Source organism: Lissotriton vulgaris, chromosome 5 (genome assembly GCF_964263255.1).
Source record: "Lissotriton vulgaris chromosome 5, aLisVul1.2, whole genome shotgun sequence".
In the NCBI taxonomy this organism is placed as follows: Eukaryota; Metazoa; Chordata; class Amphibia; order Caudata; family Salamandridae; genus Lissotriton; species Lissotriton vulgaris.
Window position 1 is genome coordinate 1496003825 of NC_141693.1, and position 19611 is coordinate 1496023435.

Here is a 19611-nt window from a genome sequence, read left to right on the forward strand (position 1 = left end):
GTCATTGAAGAAACAATTCAACAGACTGAAACCTCTGATAGGATTTTAAGTTTAGACAGTGGTGATGATGTAGAAAATAAGATACACAGACTTAACTGGGCCAAGGCGATGTTTAGGGATAATTATTAGAGAACTTGTTAAGGGAAGGGATCATTGAACCATTGGAGGCTTCCTATTGAGTGTAACCAGTGGTTATAACACGCAAATTCAATGGCCATCTGAGATTCTGTGTGGACTTGAGGTCACTCAATCAGAACATCATACCGTACACTGATTCTCTACCTAACATTAATGTCCTAGTACTGATGCTAAAAGGTGAAAGATTATTTTCCAAGTTGGACCTCAAGAATGCATACTACCAGATCAAGCTCCACCCAAATGCAATGACTCTCACCGCCTTTATCACCGTAGAGGGAATATTCCAGTTCAATTGTATGATATTTGGACTCTCTTCTGCGGTGGGCGTGTTCCAACATATGATGTCTGAAATTTTTAGAGAAATGGATCACATTCTCTACTTTCAGGACGACATTTTAGTCTTTGGCGAGACAGTTCAAGAGCATAACGCTGTGTTGAAGCAGATCATACAAGAAATTGCAGATGTGGGGATCAAGAAAAATGTTCTTTTTGAGTTATACCTTGTCTGCGGATGGAGTCAAGCCTAAGCAAATCTTACTTAAACTCATTGAACAAGCACTGAGACCTGTTGATAAGGATCAATTGAGATCTTTTATGGGCCTCACAAAATATTATGAAAAGTTTGTTCAGTGTTTTGCAGACAAAACAGAAACACTCAAAGTCTTGTTGAGGAAAGGTCAGAGCTTTGTCTGGGGGTCTTAACAACAAGAATGTTTTGATACCATTACGAAGGAAATTTGTACTGCAGGAATCTTGGTTTCTTTTTATATCAAGTTAAAGTCTATAATAACCATTGATACAAGTGCAACAAGTTTGGGTGCCGTCCTTACTCAAAAACATGGTTGTGCTGAGAAGACTGTAGCCTTTGCATCCAGAAATCTAACCAACACTGGAAGAACCTACTCAGTGATTGAAACAGAAGCGTTAGTTACTGCTTGGTGCATGGAGTACTATAGCAATGTTTGTTCTGTTCTGACCATAAACCACTGCTCAAGATTCTATCACCTGAGGGAGCTGGCAAGGGATCTGCATGATTAGCCAAGTTGGCAGACAGGCTGCAAGAGTTTTGTTATGTCTTAGAGTACATTCCTGGTTGGCAAAACTTGCAGGCAAACTGTTTATCTAGGTTTGCACTAGATGGTATGCATACTAATGATATGATTAACTCTGACAGGCAAGACAACCAGTAGCCTCTGTTGAGGATGTGGTGTGCGAAGGTGCAGGTGCATTCTCCATCCATGGAAGAGTGGAGTGAAGAAATGGCAAAAGACAATACCCTCATCGAAGTGATGCATATGGTCCACTGGGAGCAGGAGAGAGAGTTGCGTAGCTGTGTCTGTACGACCTTTTCTCAAAATTTTAGATGTGCTTTCTACATGTGGATGAAAAGTGTTAATGAGAGGTGACAGGTTTGTACCTCCTTCAGGTGTAAGGGGGAGAATCATGAAAATGGCACATGAAAGTCACCTTGGCCATGGTTTGATGCAACGTTGGGCCAAAGCTCAATTTTGGTGGCCAGGCATGGATAACCAGATTTTGGAGTGGGTTGTTGGATGTCAAATTTGTAAATAGGGAGAAAAGAGGATCAACGTCGGCAAAAAAGCAATAATGGGGCACATCTCAAATCCAGGCAAAGCTTGGCACAGTGTTTGTATTGACTTCATTGGTCCCTTGTCGGAGTTGAAGGATGAGTGCAATTTGCCCTGGTAGTGGTAGATCTGTTTTCCAGGTGGCCCTCTGTATCATTCATGAAAGAAATTACCACCATATCCACCATTGTAAGTCTCCATAAAAATGTTTGGGGAAGAAATTACTCACTCTATCATTATCACTGATAATGGCACTCAGTTAGTCTCTCAGGACATAGAACACTTTCTTAAAACCAACAGCATAACTCATTATTGTCCTACACTATACAACCCCCAAGGTAATAGTATAGTAGAGAGAGGGCCAACAGGTTGGTGAAAGGTGTGATAAAATGGCCGTTGCTGCAGGGTTAGATGTCAAGAAGGCAGTGCAAGATTGGGTTTGGGTCTATCACACTACAGAACAGGAAACCAAGCCCAAGTCTCCTTTTGAAATCATGAGAGGAAGATCTCCTGGAAGCAAGATGGTACCTTCTTGGTTGAGAGAGTGGGTAACTAGAGGTGGTGCTTAGATCTCTGAGTTGAGGAATGATTTGATTTCAAAGGGAAGGATTGTTAAAGGTGACTGGGTCAAAATCAGGTCTGCTCGCACAGTAAAGGGGCTTTCTAAACGTAAAGGTCCTTACAAAGTTTTGCACGCATTTGAATTCTATGTCATTCTGGAGAATGGTAAATATTGGAATACATGGAGAGTAGCTTTGTATCAAAGGGGAGGTGAGTGTGTTGCGAGGGAGGAGAAGAGATGTGGTGGATCCATGTTTATGGATGATGTGGAATTTCGTTCAAGTGATCCGAGCTCCACGGAAAACAGCGGTCAAAGTGACCAGGCTCCTGCAGTGCCAAGGGAAATTGCCCTGCTCATGGAGAATACAGTGTAGAGTGCCACAGATAGGGAATTCAATAATGGTGTAACCACCAGAGATGTCAGAGTTCGCAGACCACATGCGTATTTACAAGTTTTTTTTTCTTAAACAATGCGTCTACCTACTGTTGGGTAGTTCATCATTATCGACCTGTTCTGTGCTTTTGTTGGATCTATGAAATTCTGCTTATAGCTTTTCCTTTCTATAGTTTTTATCTGTAGTGCATACCCAGTCACATTGTTTTTCTTTCCTTCACTATTATGTTAACTGGAGCTCTATTCTTGCTCCCACCGTTCTGGCATTTTTCTGTGTTTATTTTCTATTCCTGTTTTGCTGAACAAAAAGGAATGTGTTATATTTAGCTCATGCCTTACACACCAATTGTGTGTAGGACATGCTCCCTGTATGCCTCGAGCACAAGAGAGGCTTTAGAATGCAGGGGGAATTCGATTGAGAGAGGTGGTTGGCACTAACGGCAGTTAGCGCTAGCCGGCCAAGAGAGGGGACCGCTCCTACCTGCGTCTGTCAAGGAATACTCTTTTCTCCTCTAATCTAAGTTGCTGGGCCTTCATTTCATAACACACTTGATGCCAGACAGAGGGAAGCCTTACTGAAAAGCTCCCTGGTCACCTTTCTTTGCTTCTTGCTGTATTTGGGTGTCAAACTGGCTCTAGTTAGGCCAAGGCGGAATTAGAGGAATTTGGTAATTCCCCATTACTCTCGTGGGTGGAATTATTCTGCAGCGGTTTTAGACATAGAGGGACTGCTCCTTCCTGCATCCCTGTTTTGAAACCATTGCCTGCATACCCCCGTGCCCTTTCAATCTATGAATTAATCACTGCACAGTATGTAAGGGCCCGAAAGGGTATGCACTACAGAGTGATATGTAGTGGTTTCTAAAGTGTAAAAACCACTGCATACCATTCACCCTTATAGCAATCACTGCAGAGGATGTAAGGGCACCGAGTGGTATTTGACTGCGCTGTTTTCTTAGAACACAATGCGTTCTCTCATCCATTTTTGGACGCAAGGGTACATTTTGTGCTAAGAAAATAGTGCCAAACGCACACTCAGCAGAATCTTGCAGAATTTTAATGGAATTCCGAAGAATCAAACTCACCCAGTTCTGCCAATTCCACCCACCCCTAGGACTAATGAGATGAAACCTTTGCCCAGATAGTGTTAACGTGTAAAAAAAACAAGGAAATATTGAGGCAATACTATCATAAAATGTGTCGCATTATGCAGCATCATTTAAAATACCACCAACCCCCCACATAATTAAGGTAACCCTGCCAAGTACTTTGTGGCTCCCTTTTCACAGAACTCTGGTGGCCGGCCCTGCTGTCCGGGTCAGCGTTCAGTCATTCGTGCTCACGGTAGCCACAGTCAGGAAGCTGCTCACGTAAAACCATCGAGAGAGGGGCGCCAGTAACTGCCTGGGTGTGTGGGGGTGCTCTTTGTGAGCACAGAACCCCTGCGCCGGCGCAGTGTCCTCTGCGTGAGACTCAGTCGGAGACCCACACACCCTCAGAATGATATTTCCGCACTCCGAGGCATCAGTCTTAAGTAGTTCAGCATGTGTGAGCTCCCCACCAACGTACGAGCCGCCCCGCCCGCCCCCTGAGGCCTGACGGGCTTCTTTATGCTGAAGTAACGTGCTCAACCTGGAATATTCCTGCCCTGTGTGAGGAGCCAGGGAGGGCCGGGTGCCAGCTGGGCTGGCGGCACCGCACAGGCTTGGCAAGAGGCATGAGCTGTGTGTTAGAGGTGAGAAAAGGAGTCTGAGCCTCATTGGTCAAAGATTTAACCACAACCTGTTCACCCACCATCGAGCCAGCCAATAAAATGATCATCAGCTCATCAACCAATAACGGAACTCTGGGTCACGAGCCCGCCACTGCCCCTTAGTTCATTGGCCAACCCTCAGTTCAAAGCCGAATGTTGAACTCTAGTGCCCTCCCAGCCACCAAACCCTGGCTCACCAGTCAAATATAAAATACCACGCCTCACTACCTAGACAGATATCAAAAACACCGGGTCCAAGTCAACCACTGCAAACCTTGGCCCTCTGTTCAACCACGACACCATGGCTCACAGGAGGACCATTGAACCGGCCAGGGTCGGATTGGGATCACAATTCGGCCCGGGCACTGACGAAAAAAGTGGCCCACATTCAAGAGGCGTGGCCCATATTTAAGGGGCGTGGCCCACATTCAAGGGGCGTGCCCTTTCATGAAACACCATTTGCACAGACAAGGAATGAAAGTGGGAGGATACTGTTCTTGCACACGACACAGGGCCAAGGTGACAATGGCCTACATGCTGAGCAACTAAAAAAAATAGCAAGGCCCCTTTTTGTCACAAAATTATTCCAGCCCTCCAGCACAGGAGCACCTGAAAATCAGCAAAGCCCCTGCTATTACTAACCTACTCAGCCCTCCCCAGACCTTCAGCTCAGGAGCACATGAACAGAGGTAAGGCCCCTGCAATTAGTAAATTAATCAACCCTCCAGGCCTTGGGAAAATGTCCTGGCAGGGGAGCACAAAATACAGCTTTCTGGGTCATCCAAGGTAGCCAGGTAGCCAGGGGGAGTCTGAGGTGAAGCTGGTGCATGGGAAGTGCCTTCCCAGTGTGTTCTGGCAGTTTGAGTGTTTACCATTTACTGTAGTATTACCCTTGTACCTGTGTATGGTACCCTTTTGTAACTTGCACAGGTCACTTTTATCTTGTAACACACTGTTTGCTCGTCTCACTTTTGTTTGCTTTAGATACTTGCACAAGTGCCACCATTGCCTACGAAACGTTTGTTCTTGTGCTGGAGTGTCTGCCATTAATTGCCGTATTATACCTCTACTTGTATTTTGTACGCTTTTGTAACATGCACACATGTCACTTTTTCCTCCTGTAATGTATCGTTTGCTCCTCTTGTATTTTGGTTGCTCACTATTGTCACTTTTGATTCATGTAACTTAACGTTTGCTTTTGTAATTTGTCCACTTATAATTTTCTCCTCATGTATTATTGCTGTTCCTAGTGTGAAGCGCTCTGACACCTTCAGTAAAGTCTGCGCTATATAAAATCGCATACATAAATAAATAAAACAAAAAAATTCCAAACATCACCAGGCCCCCACAGCAAGACCCATTCTTCCTCGCCCACTGTGCCCTGAATGTGAAGGACTGTGGGCGAGGTGTTAAGACTAACACCGTTTCTGGGCTGCATGGCCGCCAGGGGGCCGAGGTGCAAATGGCTCAAAGGCCTGAGAAACACCTGCCCCCCAGGGAGGCCGATTATTACAAACAATCACCCCTCCCCAGCCCAGCCTCAGCTTGATTGCTTGCTTGGCAGGGCAGGGGTGAAGGAGAGCCCACAGCTGACAATCGCTGTCCGGCTGCACAGCGAGGCTGCTTTCATTTTCTCTGTCTCCGTGCACTCTGTGGGCCGGTTTTTTTCTCCCCTTTCCTAGTCCACTCTCTGTGGACTGGGACAGGGGAGAAAAAAAACGGCCCACAGAGGGCCCTGAGGCACCGGCCCTTCGGCCCATTCCGAATGCCCGCCTTGCCAATCCGCCCCTGGAACCGGCCGACTATACTGAGCACTGGCTTGAGGTATATGTCCAAGATGGTGAAATCCGGGGGTGCCAGACAAGGCAAATTGGCTGACGGATCCTCGCGACTTCGATGAGCCACTGTCTGATTATGGAAAACTGTGTGTATGAAAATAGAGGATCTCCATAAAGCATGGATGGATATGGGGGTAGCAGACAGTCATATGTTACATTGTGCTAATAAAGAGGCTAGCCAAGGCTCATGATACAGGCACTGAAATAAAAGGACGGACTTACAAACGCAAACAACACAAATATCCATGGAGCTGAATAAATGAACACATGTGAACTCGAGCTCACCCACCGACCAGAATAAACAAATACTGGTTCACAAACTATTTCAAATCTTTCCTCACTGTGGTCCCCAACAACGTGGCCAGTCCAAAAATGTATGGATCACTGGCTCTGCAACTATTAAATCATGATTCAGCAGCCAGTCATTCATGCGCAGGGTTATGGCTAACAAAACCCTTAGTCATTGAATAACAACCAAAATCCAAAGCCTACTGGCCTACCACTGTATACTTGCTCATATACCAACAAGTAATCCGTGCTTACTAGCTAGTCTTTCTAACCTGGCTCACCAGCCAGCCATCAGAACCCCAGTTTCGTGGTCGCCTAAATAACATGGGGGCCATATTATCAAGAAAGGGTGATATATTATCGCCGCTTTTATCGGCAGGAAACTGCCGATAAAGCGGCGATAATGGGCTTGATAATATGCCCTTGTGAATTCCCATAGAAGCCCAGGTTCTGGTGTTAACCTGGGCTTCTATGGGAATTCACAAGGGCATATTATCAAGCCCATTATCGCAGCTTTATCTGCAGTTTCCTGCCGATAAAAGCAGCGATAACGTACCGCCCTTTCTTGATAATATGGCCCATACTTTGATTGATTGATTGATTGATTGATAGGCTTTATTTCGGTATGCAAATACCATAAAAGCAGTACAAAAATACAATTTATAAAAAATGTCATATACAATCTATTTATACACAGTTGATAAAAGCAGGTACAATAAATGATTAGACGAGTTAAAACAAAGATTAAATTGACACAGAAAGCCTTCTATTGCGATTCAACCAAGCCCATTTCAAGAATTTTGACACAGCACATACAATCACAGGGGATGTGTCAGTCATTAAAATGCACATTGCCACTATACACTGACGAATGCCCAGCAGTCTACAGAGTGGTTTAAGCCAACGGATTCTCGGGACACGATAGTCCGGGCATTCAAAGAAGATATGGACAACTGACTCTACACGAGTGGGACAGGATGCAGAAAAAGGTGAAAGTTGGTGAGGCCTCTTCCAGCGGGCGACTACCTCCCCTACTGGTAAGGTCCCCACACGAAACTTGAAATACAGAGTGCGGTCGAACGGGATGGTGATAATGTCTAGATAGGGTTCGTATGCCACTACATCCTTGATTCTCACAAAAGCTACTGTTGTGTTGCAATGGCGTGAGTCTAGATGTAATTTCGCAGAGACCCAGTTCCAATACAACTTTTTAATAGTAGCCTTAGGTGGGGCAGATTTTGTGTACCAAGCATCAGGTAACCCTATCTCCATTAGTAATCTTTTGACGTCCCTCAACCATTTGATCCTAGACCACCCTGCCATATCCATAACCTCAGACAGAGCCTCCGCGTAGGAGACCAATTTGGGCAGTATGGCCCATACTGACTTACTGGCCAACTATCGAAAATCTGGGCTCAGCCATGAACTATTAAACCTTGGACCATCTATCAGCTATGAAAATTTGGCTTCACCATCATCAAATTAAAGGCAACAATTGCACACAGGCTCACCTTCCATACATCAACGAGGCCTGGTGCAGTGTCCAAACAATGGAAACAGTTGGTTCACGGGCTGCCAAATACCCTGACTCTCGAGCAAGCTACAGAAAATACAGGGGCATATTATCAAGCAGGGTGTTAAAAATTATCGCAGTTTTAGCGGCAGAAAACTGCTGCTAAAACGACGATTATGGGCTTGATAATATGGCCTTGTGAATTCCAATAGAAACCCATGTTCTGGCTTCTATTGGAACTCTCCAGGGCATATTATCAAACCCATTATCACCGTTTAGCTGCAGTTTTCAGCCGCTAAAACAGCAATAATTTTAACGCCCTGCTTGATAATATGCCCCACAATTCCATCAGCACACCACTGAAAGTCCCGGTCACCAACCTACCGATGAACGCCCTGCCACTGAAAAGTGACACCTTTGTCTGGCTGGCGTCGAAGTTTTAAAACTCTCCATATTTTTCCAACTTTACTTGTTTACTCGACTGTACACACATACTAAGTGGAAAAAATATTAAAGCATACATACATTCTGTAATGGAAGGATCTCGTTTTAGTACAAAACCTATGCTTGAAAGATCACGCACTAATCACACGATGGTGCAAAGGTGTGTGCGTTGGCACATGGCAGCCTAGTGCTCCAGCTCACGAAGAGAGAAGAACAGCTCCAGGGGCCATATCATGACGGACTTTGCTAATTAAGTGCATACACTGAAATCACTTAACCCAATAATTCTCTGAGTTAGTGCTTTGTTTTCAGACAGCTCATCTCAGAAACAGAAAGAGGCAGACCTTGCTCACTGTTTCCGAACGGAAGTATCTGAAAATAAAGCACCAACTCAAAGAAATGTTGAGTTGAATTAATTCACTTTATGCCCTGAATGCACATAAAACAGGAGTGCAGCTCTGCGCTGCACTAGCAAAGCCCATCATGATATGATCCAACACCTTAGTAAGTATGGTGCTGTTCTTTTTTAATTTCAAATACTTTTATTGAGGTATTTACAAGGTACAGTATACAGGGGTGCAAGTCTCGGTCCCCTGGGGGGGGGGCAGGGGGGGGGGGGTGGGGGAGGGGGAGGCGGGGGGGGGGGAAGAAATGGCCTTCCTTTCGAACAATAATTGCAGCAACTGTGGTTGTTGCGCTGTGTGAAAAGTTAGTAAATCTGCTACTTCGTTTTGATGCATTTCTTTTGACAATTATCTTGTGCCTATGAAATATCAAAACAGTAATTATGTTAAAACCAGAGCATTAGCCCTCTCCTCTAGATCATACCTTTGCTTTGCATGTATGCCGTCCACGTAGGCCCGTGAATGCACCGCGAGTACAGTCTCTTTTCTTCGTAGTGTTTGTGTGCTGACGTTTGGCATAAATACAATAAGACCCATGTGCAATGCTGACCTCTTGGTTTCATGCTCTTGTGCTAACATGAATGTTCTCTGTCTCTTTCTTTTTCAGGGAAGTTACTTCAGAGTTCCTGAAGTATGAAGTGGCTCTTTCTGGTGTTGGTGGCAGAAGTGCTGTGGCAGGGATCCCTGTCCCATTATGAAGATGACACACTCTGGTGGCTTTACTATATTCGGAGCCGCTACTATAGCTCGGGCCCCTCCTACAACTATGGCCCCTCCTACTACTATGCCCCCTCCTACAACTATGGCAACTACTTCGAGGACATCAGTGCACCCATGTCTACTGACTGCCCTGGGGAATGTGACTGTCCCCCTAACTTCCCAACAGCCATGTACTGTGACAGCCGTAACCTGCAGTACCTCCCATACGTGCCTTCTAGGATGAAGTACGTTTACTTCCAGAACAACCAGATCACTGGAATCCAGGAAGGAGCGTTCGAGAATGCCACTGGCCTGGTGTGGATAGCTCTGCAGAACAACCAGCTTCTTACCGAGAAGGTTGGCAGGAAGGTTTTCTCCAAGCTCCGGAGTCTAGAAAGGTTGTACCTGGACCACAACAACCTCACCAGGGTGCCCGCCGGCTTGCCACGGTCCCTACGTGAGCTGCATCTTTCCTACAACCAGCTGCAGAGGATCCCAAACAACGCCCTAGAAGGCCTGGAGAACCTGACTGCTATCCACCTGCACAAGAACCAGATCCAGGATGTTGCAGCTGCTTTCAAAGGCCTGAAGTCACTGATATTTTTGGATCTGAGCAATAATAACTTGCGCAGAGTGCCAGACAGCCTTCCAGACACCATAGAACAGCTGTACCTGGAGTACAACAACATAAACACCATCCCTGTTGAATACTTCAAGAACTTCAAGAACCTGCAGTACCTGCGGATCTCCCACAACTACCTGACAAATGATGGCATACCCTCCAACACCTTCAACACCAGCAGCCTGCTAGAACTGGACCTGTCTCACAACAGGCTTCAGAGGATCCCCCCGGTGAACACCAACTTGGAACACTTCTACCTACAAGGCAACCAGATCCAAGGTGAGCATCTGTTGGCACAACCTCACCACTCAGTAAATACCTAGCATGGTGAACTGAACTAGTCACTGGTACAAGAGTACCATGAGTACAAGAGAAGTACCAAGGGTCATGGACATTATTACACGCTTCCTCTCCGATGATCAGCAGTGATGGTCTATTGAACCTGGACTACTAAGAGTGTGAAGGAACATAAAAGCAGCAGGTGTCATTCTGTGAAATCTACAAAGCTACGCTTATTATACACCAGGCAAGGGAAAATCGCATATTAACCAGCCCCAGCCCAATGTACAGTAACAACATCTATTTGTCACAAAACTTGATCACTTGGAGCTGATTCTTCCCGTGCTAGCTCAAAGCAACGCAAGCGATACAAAAGGGGGTGGTGATGGACGGAGCATTTGAATCAATCAAACACTCACAACCAGTCAAAAGATCTGGGTTTAATCCATCACCGTTCTTTAGCCCACTCTGCAACCCCAGTTCAGACATGGCTATATGCAAATCAGTCTGACCCTGTGCCTCATGGGAACAGTCCAGCCCGAACTGCCAAGCCATGTCTTCCCTGGACCGGAAACAAGCTTCCGAGGACCGGTTTCTGGCATTCCAGCCGTCTTCAGCCCGGCTTGCCTGAATCCAGTGGCAAAGTGAGCAAGGGACTCACGTCTGAGCATTCCCTACCACACTTATGGCGGCCAAAAGCGGTACAAAAGGGGGTGGTGATGGACGGAGCATCTGAATCAATCAAACACTCACACCCAGTCAAAAGATCTGGGTTTAATCCATCACCGTTCTTTAGCCCACTCTGCCACCCCAGATCAGACATGGCTATATGCAAATCAGTCTGACCCTGTGCCTCATGGGAACAGTCCAGCCCGAACTGCCAAGCCATGTCTTCCCTGGACCGGAAACAAGCTTCAGAGGACCGGTTTCTGGCATTCCAGCCGTCTTCAGCCCGGCTTGCCTGAATCCAGTGGCAAAGTGAGCATGGGACTCACGTCTGAGCATACCCTGCCACACTTATGGCGGCCAAAAGCGGTACAAAAGGGGGTGGTGATGGACAGAGCATCTGAATCAATCAAACACTCACACCCCATCAAAACATCTGGGTTTAATCCATCACCGTTCTTTAGCCCACTCTGCCACCCCAGTTCAGACATGGCTATATGCAAATCAGTCTGACCCTGTGCCTCATGGGAACAGTCCAGCCCGAACTGCCAAGCCATGTCTTCCCTGGACCGGAAACAAGCTTCCGAGGACCGGTTTCTGGGTGTGAGTGTTTGATTGGTTCAGATGCTCAGTCCATTACCACCCCCTTTTGTACCGCTTTTGGCCGCCATAAGTGTGGCAGGGTATGCTCAGATGTGAGTCCCTTGCTCACTTTGCCACTGGATTCAAGCAAGACGGGCTGAAGACGGCTGGAATGCCAGAAACCGGTCCTCGGAAGCTTGATTCCGGTCCAGGGAAGGCATGGCTTGGCGTTTGGGCTGGACTGTTCCCATGAGGCACAGGGTCAGACTGATTTGCATATAGCCATGTCTGAACTGGGGTGGCAGAGTGGGCTAAAGAACAGTGATGGATTAAACCCAGATCTTTTGACTGGGTGTGAGTGTTTGATTGGTTCAGATGCTCAGTCCATTACCACCCCCTTTTGTACCGCTTTTGGCCGCCATAAGTGTGGCAGGGTATGCTCAGAAGTGAGTCCCTTGCTCACTTTGCCACTGGATTCAAGCAAGCCGGGCTGAAGACGGCTGGAATGCCAGAAACTGGTCCTCGGAAGCTTGATTCCGGTCCAGGGAAGGCATGGCTTGGCAGTTCGGACTGGACTGTTCCCATGAGGCACAGGGTCATACTGATTTGCATATAGCCATGTCTGAACTGGGGTGGCAGAGTGGGCTAAAGAACGGTGATGGATTAAACCTAGATCTTTTGACGGGGTGTGAGTGTTTGATTGGTTCAGATGCTCAGTCCATTACCACCCCCTTTTGTACCGCTTTTGGCCGCCATAAGTGTGGCAGGGTATGCTCAGAAGTGAGTCCCTTGCTCACTTTGCCACTGGATTCAAGCAAGCCGGGCTGAAGACGGCTGGAATGCCAGAAACTGGTCCTCGGAAGCTTGATTCCGGTCCAGGGAAGGCATGGCTTGGCAGTTCGGACTGGACTGTTCCCATGAGGCACAGGGTCATACTGATTTGCATATAGCCATGTCTGAACTGGGGTGGCAGAGTGGGCTAAAGAACGGTGATGGATTAAACCTAGATCTTTTGACGGGGTGTGAGTGTTTGATTGGTTCGTATACTCAGTCCATTACCACCCCCTTTTGTACCGCTCAAAGCAACGCAAGAGCATCTATCTTTCTATCTATCTATCTATCTATCTATCTATCTATCTATCTATCTATCTATCTATCTATCTATCTATCTATCTATCTATCTTTTTTATTTATAAAGCACGACTATCATCCAAAGGCATCATGCCAATAGGATCTACAATCCCACATGAAAGACAAAATACAAAAGCAGAAAGGACCTATTGGAGCAAAAGAAGTAGCAGAACAGGCCAAAGGTGCTCTGTATCTTAAACTTAGATGATGAGGACGGATCGGTATCCTACTCATTGATTAGTGCTGACTGCGTAGGAGGCTTTACAAACACAAGACCCTTAGAAATATCCAAAGAAGAAGAATGGAGGCTATGGGGTCCTCAGGGTGAGCTGGCCTCCAAACCTATTATATACACACTGTAGAAGCTACCCCAAAGTATAGTCACTTATGTGACAAAACCATATCCTTACAAGCACCATATAGATGGAGTGCTGGGTATCTCAAAAATTGTGAAGGACTGTCTTCACACACCACCAGGTGTCATGCTTCATCATAGGCAGTCCTCGCTCTCTAAAAACCTGGTTTGATAGAGAGCGGGCCTACACCTGAAGACAGGGAGACACTTCTAATAATTAAAGTGGGGGTCCATGCAAAAAGGGATTTAAAAACCAGTGTACTACCCCAAATCACATTTAATCATAGGGTATTACTTGGTATTAAAAGCTGGAAAGGGGGGATTAGGGGAACTATTACCCCATCACCACTATTGTCGTCAACATGTTTCTGCCATTGAAATGAAATATCCACTTGAATAAAATATAAAGGTACTTGAGAACACCAGCATTAGGTTAGAGGTTGACATAGGTCGCCCTAACAAAGTTGCAATAACTAAAGTCATATTGGCAGGACAGGAGCCCAATTCTCGTCCTGAAGAATGCCGCGGATTCATTGAAGTTAATGGCAGAAACTCCATCTATATAGTGCTTGTAGGGATACAGTTTTGTCACATAAGTGACTACACTTTGGGGTAGCTTCTACAGTGTGTATTGGGTAGGGGGTTTACCAGGGATTAGGCAACAAAGGCCTGGCTTACTTTGAAGGTGGGATGCCCCATTCAGTACACAAAAAGGAAGAAACACCTGTGTTCCTGAGAAGAGGGAATGCACTGCTTCCCACCTCTTCCTCCTCCTTGCCTCCAAACCTTGGGCATGTGAGGATTCTCCCAGGATCTCCCTCTTCCTCCCCCCCAGTTCTAGAACACCTCAATGTCAACCTGACAGCCTTGATGGTACTGAGGGAAGAAGATAGAAATCTATACAAAATACACCTAGAAACGCAGTCAGTTATGTTGTACGTATTTCTATTGCACTTATTGTGCCATTGCTAACACCTTCTTCCCTGATTTTGAGTATTCCATTACAGACCAGAGTCCAGTCGTGCACTTTGAAGATATTGATGTTTGGTTGTTTATAATCAGATACATTATAAGTTTCTTGTGCGATCGGAAGTCTCACCAAGAAGCCCACATGGTGATGGGGTTATTTGGCTTGCATATTGCCCACCAGGTCTATGCATGTGTGAAGTAGCAGGAACTTTTGGTTGGCACAGCAGGATCCTGATATCCATCTGCTGGCTTATCTAGACTGTATTGAGTATGTGATATGAGTTCTGATTTGATGTGTACTTTTGCCTGGCAGTTAGTTTTCTGGAGTGATTGAATGTTGTGGGCATTCTTATATCCATCAGAGGCTCCCTTTTCAAGTTATGCAAGAATACCGCATTGATATTCCCACACTCAGAAGTAACAATAAAACAGGGGCTGTATTAAACAAAGTGCCCACAGGGGTGCAACAGGCGTTTGCTCCCACTTTGCATGCCTCCGGTGAACTTTGGTATTTCAGAAGGGGCCGCAGTCACTTGTGCGGCTCCTTCTGTAATAGTGAAAGCACTGGCACACTTAGAGTGGCACGCTTTCTCGAGAGGGTGTTCCCTCATTTGCATAGGGGTGTGCCCCATGCAAATGAGAGAATCACTTTGCCTCTGCTCCCATGCTGTATTATCGATGTGAAGCAAAACCAAAGGGGATGATGGACGGAGTGTTAACCATTGCAATCACTCACCCCCAGTCAACTGATCTGGGTTTAATCCATCATCATTCTTTAGCTCACTCCGCCACCCCAGTTCAGACATGGCCATATGCAAATCAGTCTGACTCTGTGCCTCATGGGAACAGTCCAGCCCGAACTGCCAAGCCATGTCTTCCCTGGACCGGAATCAAGCATCCTGGGACTGGTTTATGGCGGTATGCAGCGTTTAGAACGCAAGCATTACCACGGAATACCTTTACAACGCGGGCGTAACAACGAAAGTTGTTACCACGCATTGCACTGGGGGGCGCTCAAGGATAGTAAATGATTTAATTTACTATCCCAACACCTTCCCTACTATCCACGGGGACTGGTGTTGGAATAGTAAATTAAATTAATCAATTTTGCGTCCCCAGCGCAATGCGTGGTAACAACTTTCGTTGTTACGAACGCGTTGTAAAGGTACGCGTTGTCAATGTATGCGTTCTAACGTCATACATCCGTTTATGGCTAATCAGCTGTCATCAGCCAGGCTCGCTTTAATGCAGATGTTCTGATTGTATGTAATTTGCTTAAATGCCCATGGCCCAAATTCGCGCAATATCAAACTGTCAAAAATTAGGCTCTGCACGTATGACATAGAAGCTGATGCTTGCCATGCCTCTTATGTAAGGAAGCAGTTTGATTTTGCGCGAATTTGGCCCATGGGCATTTAAGCGCTTTACATGACAATCGGAGCATTTGGGTTACAGTTTACTTATGTGCCTATTATTAAATTCCTGGTTCAAGACACGCCCCCAGACACGCCCCTATACACGCCCCTAAATACCTACTCAGTCTAATTATTGAGTACCGGCACTTCTAATTTCCCATTTAAAGCACTGGTTTTCTTGATAGCCCTTTAAGACACAATTGGACTGCATTGAGTGCATGTGTTATGTCCTGGTATAAGTCCACTATCGGACTAACCTGTGGGTCTTTACTGTATTGATACACTCCCTCCCTCCTGAGCATGTTACGATTCACGCACAGTACATATAGAGACCAAATAGTATGGTCTTCCTGGTTTATGAACACCTGCATGGCACTTTTAACCCTTAATATGGAACCAACACAACATTTTTTTAATCTAGGCGCCCTTTTGTTTAGGAGGCTCATGTTTAGGAGAAAGCAAATGAGAGAAAGAGCGAGAGAGAAATGCACTTGATTGACATACTGCTGAAACACCCAGATCAAGCCGCCAAGCTGTGAATCAACTGCCCTAACAAAGCTTAATTGTCCCACATTGAATGATTATGTCACTCAGTATCATTCTCACGGCCTGGTTGAATTAAGGCATCAGCTGGCACCTCAGCAGCTCTCTTGCAGAAATCTTCATTCAGCATCATCACACATGTTTCTGCTTCATCCCTTCACCATGAGAAGCTCAGAGTGTTTCATGTTCAGACTCTATGTCCATGACTTCTGATTCAGAAAACTGCAAAACAATTAACTTTAACGCCTAGAACAGTACCAGGTGCAAAATGTCAAAAGCGGAGAACCATTCATCCTGACAAGACTCCAATGCTATGAAAGTACCTTGATCACATGCTATGACCCAGATATGCACACTCTTTGTGGCAGGTTTGTATTACCTTTCTAACCCAAACCCGACAGAGTGCTCAGGTAGGATTTCTTATTCAACGCAAATCATGATTTGCATTGGATAGTAAGTAACCCAAAGAAATGGAAAGTTGCCCAATGAGCTGTCTTGTGTTACCTTGTATCAAGGTTCCTTCGGTGGTGCACGGGGGTTCCCATGAAACCTATGGGTTTTGACACAAATTCCTATCTGCAAAGAGTTGAAGATAGTTATTTACACCAAAATCTTAATCTTCTCCGATAGAGTTTATCGGACTACATGTAGCGTCATTCCAAATTTGTAGCCATGATGGCAGGTTCCTAGCTTGAGGCAATATATATTTCTCCTCGCCACATCTCCCATCATTGCCTCTCTTCATGCCCAAAATGACCTGCAGTGATCCTTCAAGTACTTATCCTCCAGACAGGTCAAGCAAGAGCACACGGATGGGTGTGCTATGGGCAGAGGTAAGTGACCCCTCCAATTCAGAGCTCTTCAATCAGTTCATCAGAACCCCTCGCACTTCTCTTCACTATCAATGCCCTGTTATCAGATAATTCTTTTTTGTTGTTAAAATATTTTATTGTATTTGAAAGAAAAAGTATACAATCGAAATATACTCCGATACATACATGCAAGAAGTGATACGTAGTGCGCATGCCAGCATAATGAAAACAGTATAGCAATAGTGGCAGCTGGATAACAGCAAACAGAATACTCGTAACAGTGTGAAAGAGGTGGATCAAAACTGTCATATGATTGCAACAGAATCAGATAATTCTAAGATCCCTAATCATGTCATGTTTTCTCTCACATTCTTCTCTCGCCAGAGTTCTCTGTCGGCAGCTTCTGCTCCTTCGTTGACATCACCAACTTCTCAAAGCTACAGGTCCTGAGGCTGGAGGGAAACGAGATCCACGCCAATGCGATCCCAAGCGACTCCTCTCTCTGCCTGCGCCGGGCCAACTACATTGAAATCTAAGTCCTATCCGAGCCTGCACTCCCTTCCACCACTGCCATGAGTGCCACACCTGCAAGCATGACCAGAACTACCAGCAACTACCCGCCATTCTCATTTACTTGGGACAAACTGTAATACTCAGCTTTCAAATTCGCAAAGGACCCGCTAGGAAAGCAATGCTGTACAGCATGTGAGCAGCTAGCTTGGTCACTGCTCCAGTCACGTGCAAGGACCTCTAGCTTTTCAACAATTTACTTCCTGTTCAGAGACTCGCTTCCGTCCGTCTGTTGTTGTCAGTTTGTGATGATGTCATGACAAGGCAGAGCGAGGCTTGGCTTCCATGAACGCATTTGATTATGAAATTACTAAATATTACACTGCAATGCCTGTAAAAATCACCCGGAAGTGCCTCGGGAGGACACGTGCCAGCTCCTGAGAATCTTCGCACGTGCAGGCACCCCTCTGATTACTACACCGAAGCAAAAAAAACCTCCCTTCTGCACCGACGATACTTCCTTTTACAGTCATTCGCACCTCCGAGTTCTACTAAAAGAACACGTACATACTCCTCAAATAAAGAAAAACACTGAATCCAGAATGGAATACTTACCTCAACTAATATTAACTTTTATACCTAATTTCTGGGTGGTAAATCTTCGTTGTGACTAGTGATACAGTCAGAACGTTCTTGAAGACTCACATACTTTGAGCCACTCAGATGTCTTTGGGGAAATCTGAGAATTAAAAAAAAAAAACGGTTTTGTGCCTGCCCACTCTATGGGGCATATTTACAATAACTGGCGCATCCCTGCAAATCAGCAGGGATGCGCCAGTTATTGTGCGCCACAACTCCGCCATCGTGGATGCACCGCATTTACAATGCGGCGCACCATGGCGCAAAAACGGCACGGATGCGTGACGCATCTGTGCCATAAAAGTGACGCATTGCTGGAGTTGCGTCGCAAGCACGACACAGCTCCAGCAATGCTCTGGGGGCCCTATCTAGTTAATGCTTCAGGCAGGCGCAGGGTTTTGACGCAGCATGGGCCTAAAAGTGACTAAGTGAAATCTTGTAGATTTCACTCAGCCACTTTTAGGAGGCGTTCCTGCGCCGGAACGCCCCCCCCTGCACAGGAACGCCTACATGTGGCAGAGGGCATTACAACGTGATGCATCTCCCAGATGCGTCACGTTGTAAGTACCCCCGCACCATGGAGCAGGATTTGCGCCGCCGTTGCGTTCCAAAAGTGACGCAACGGCGGCGTAAATGAGGCGCATGGGGCTTGTAAATCCACCCCTATGTGTTTTTCAAGAGGCCTCTATCAGTCACATATGTGGGGCGATCCTGATAAGCAACTGACTTATCTCCAGCCCTGACAGCCTTTAAGAGCTTTGGGCCTTCAAGACAAATCTCCCAAATTGCCCTAGAACAAGCATCTTCTGAATAACTATTTATACATTATGCAGCATTTACATTTTTAGTCTCTGTATATTATTTCAATCCCATATACCCATCTCTGTAATATCATGCTTAATCCCACTGACGTCCCCGAACAAATGTTCTGCAATGACAAGATAAAAAATTAAAGAAATCTTCAGTCAATTTGGAGCAGCCGCATGGCATCATGCCCGCGCTCTCAAAACTAAGTAAAATAAATAAATCAAACAGAACAGCATGGGTTGAACGTTAGCTGTCTCACAGGCTGGCACACCCCTGATTGTACTCTCCAAAATGTGTTCATAGTACAGGCCTTATAGAAATGCTTCATCAATATAAACAAGCCCATCAGATTTAATTGACTTTGAAAGGTTCTACAGAAAACAACAGAAAAAACAGAATTGTACGTTTTTATCCCCCCAAAAATTTAAACAATTTGAAATTCCAGAAATAATCCTCTTATTATAATACTTCCATTGAGCTTTTGCTGCTTAAAAATAATTAGAAGTGCCCTTGAATTTTTATGAAATTGCTAGTGAACACCTACAAAAAATGTAGGGTTTCAAAGATTTCTACAGCAACACAATAAGTCTTTCAATTTATTTTTCAAAATTAAAATACTCATATATAGGTGTACTAACGAAAAACATGGACATACAGATT

General features: G+C 45.6%; 1 protein-coding gene across 1 annotated transcript in view; it reads left to right on the forward strand.

Annotated features, from left to right (window-relative positions):
- FMOD (fibromodulin) overlaps nucleotides 1–18194 on the forward strand; it is a 34535-nt gene extending 16341 nt beyond the window's left edge. The window contains exons 2-3 of the mRNA XM_086923504.1: nucleotides 9530–10522; nucleotides 17380–18194. Coding sequence (XP_086779630.1) covers nucleotides 9556–10522; nucleotides 17380–17531 — 1119 coding nt within the window. The 5' untranslated portion in view covers nucleotides 9530–9555 and the 3' untranslated portion in view covers nucleotides 17532–18194. The remainder of the gene's footprint in view (nucleotides 1–9529; nucleotides 10523–17379) is intronic.
- The last annotated feature ends 1417 nt before the right edge of the window (nucleotides 18195–19611 follow it).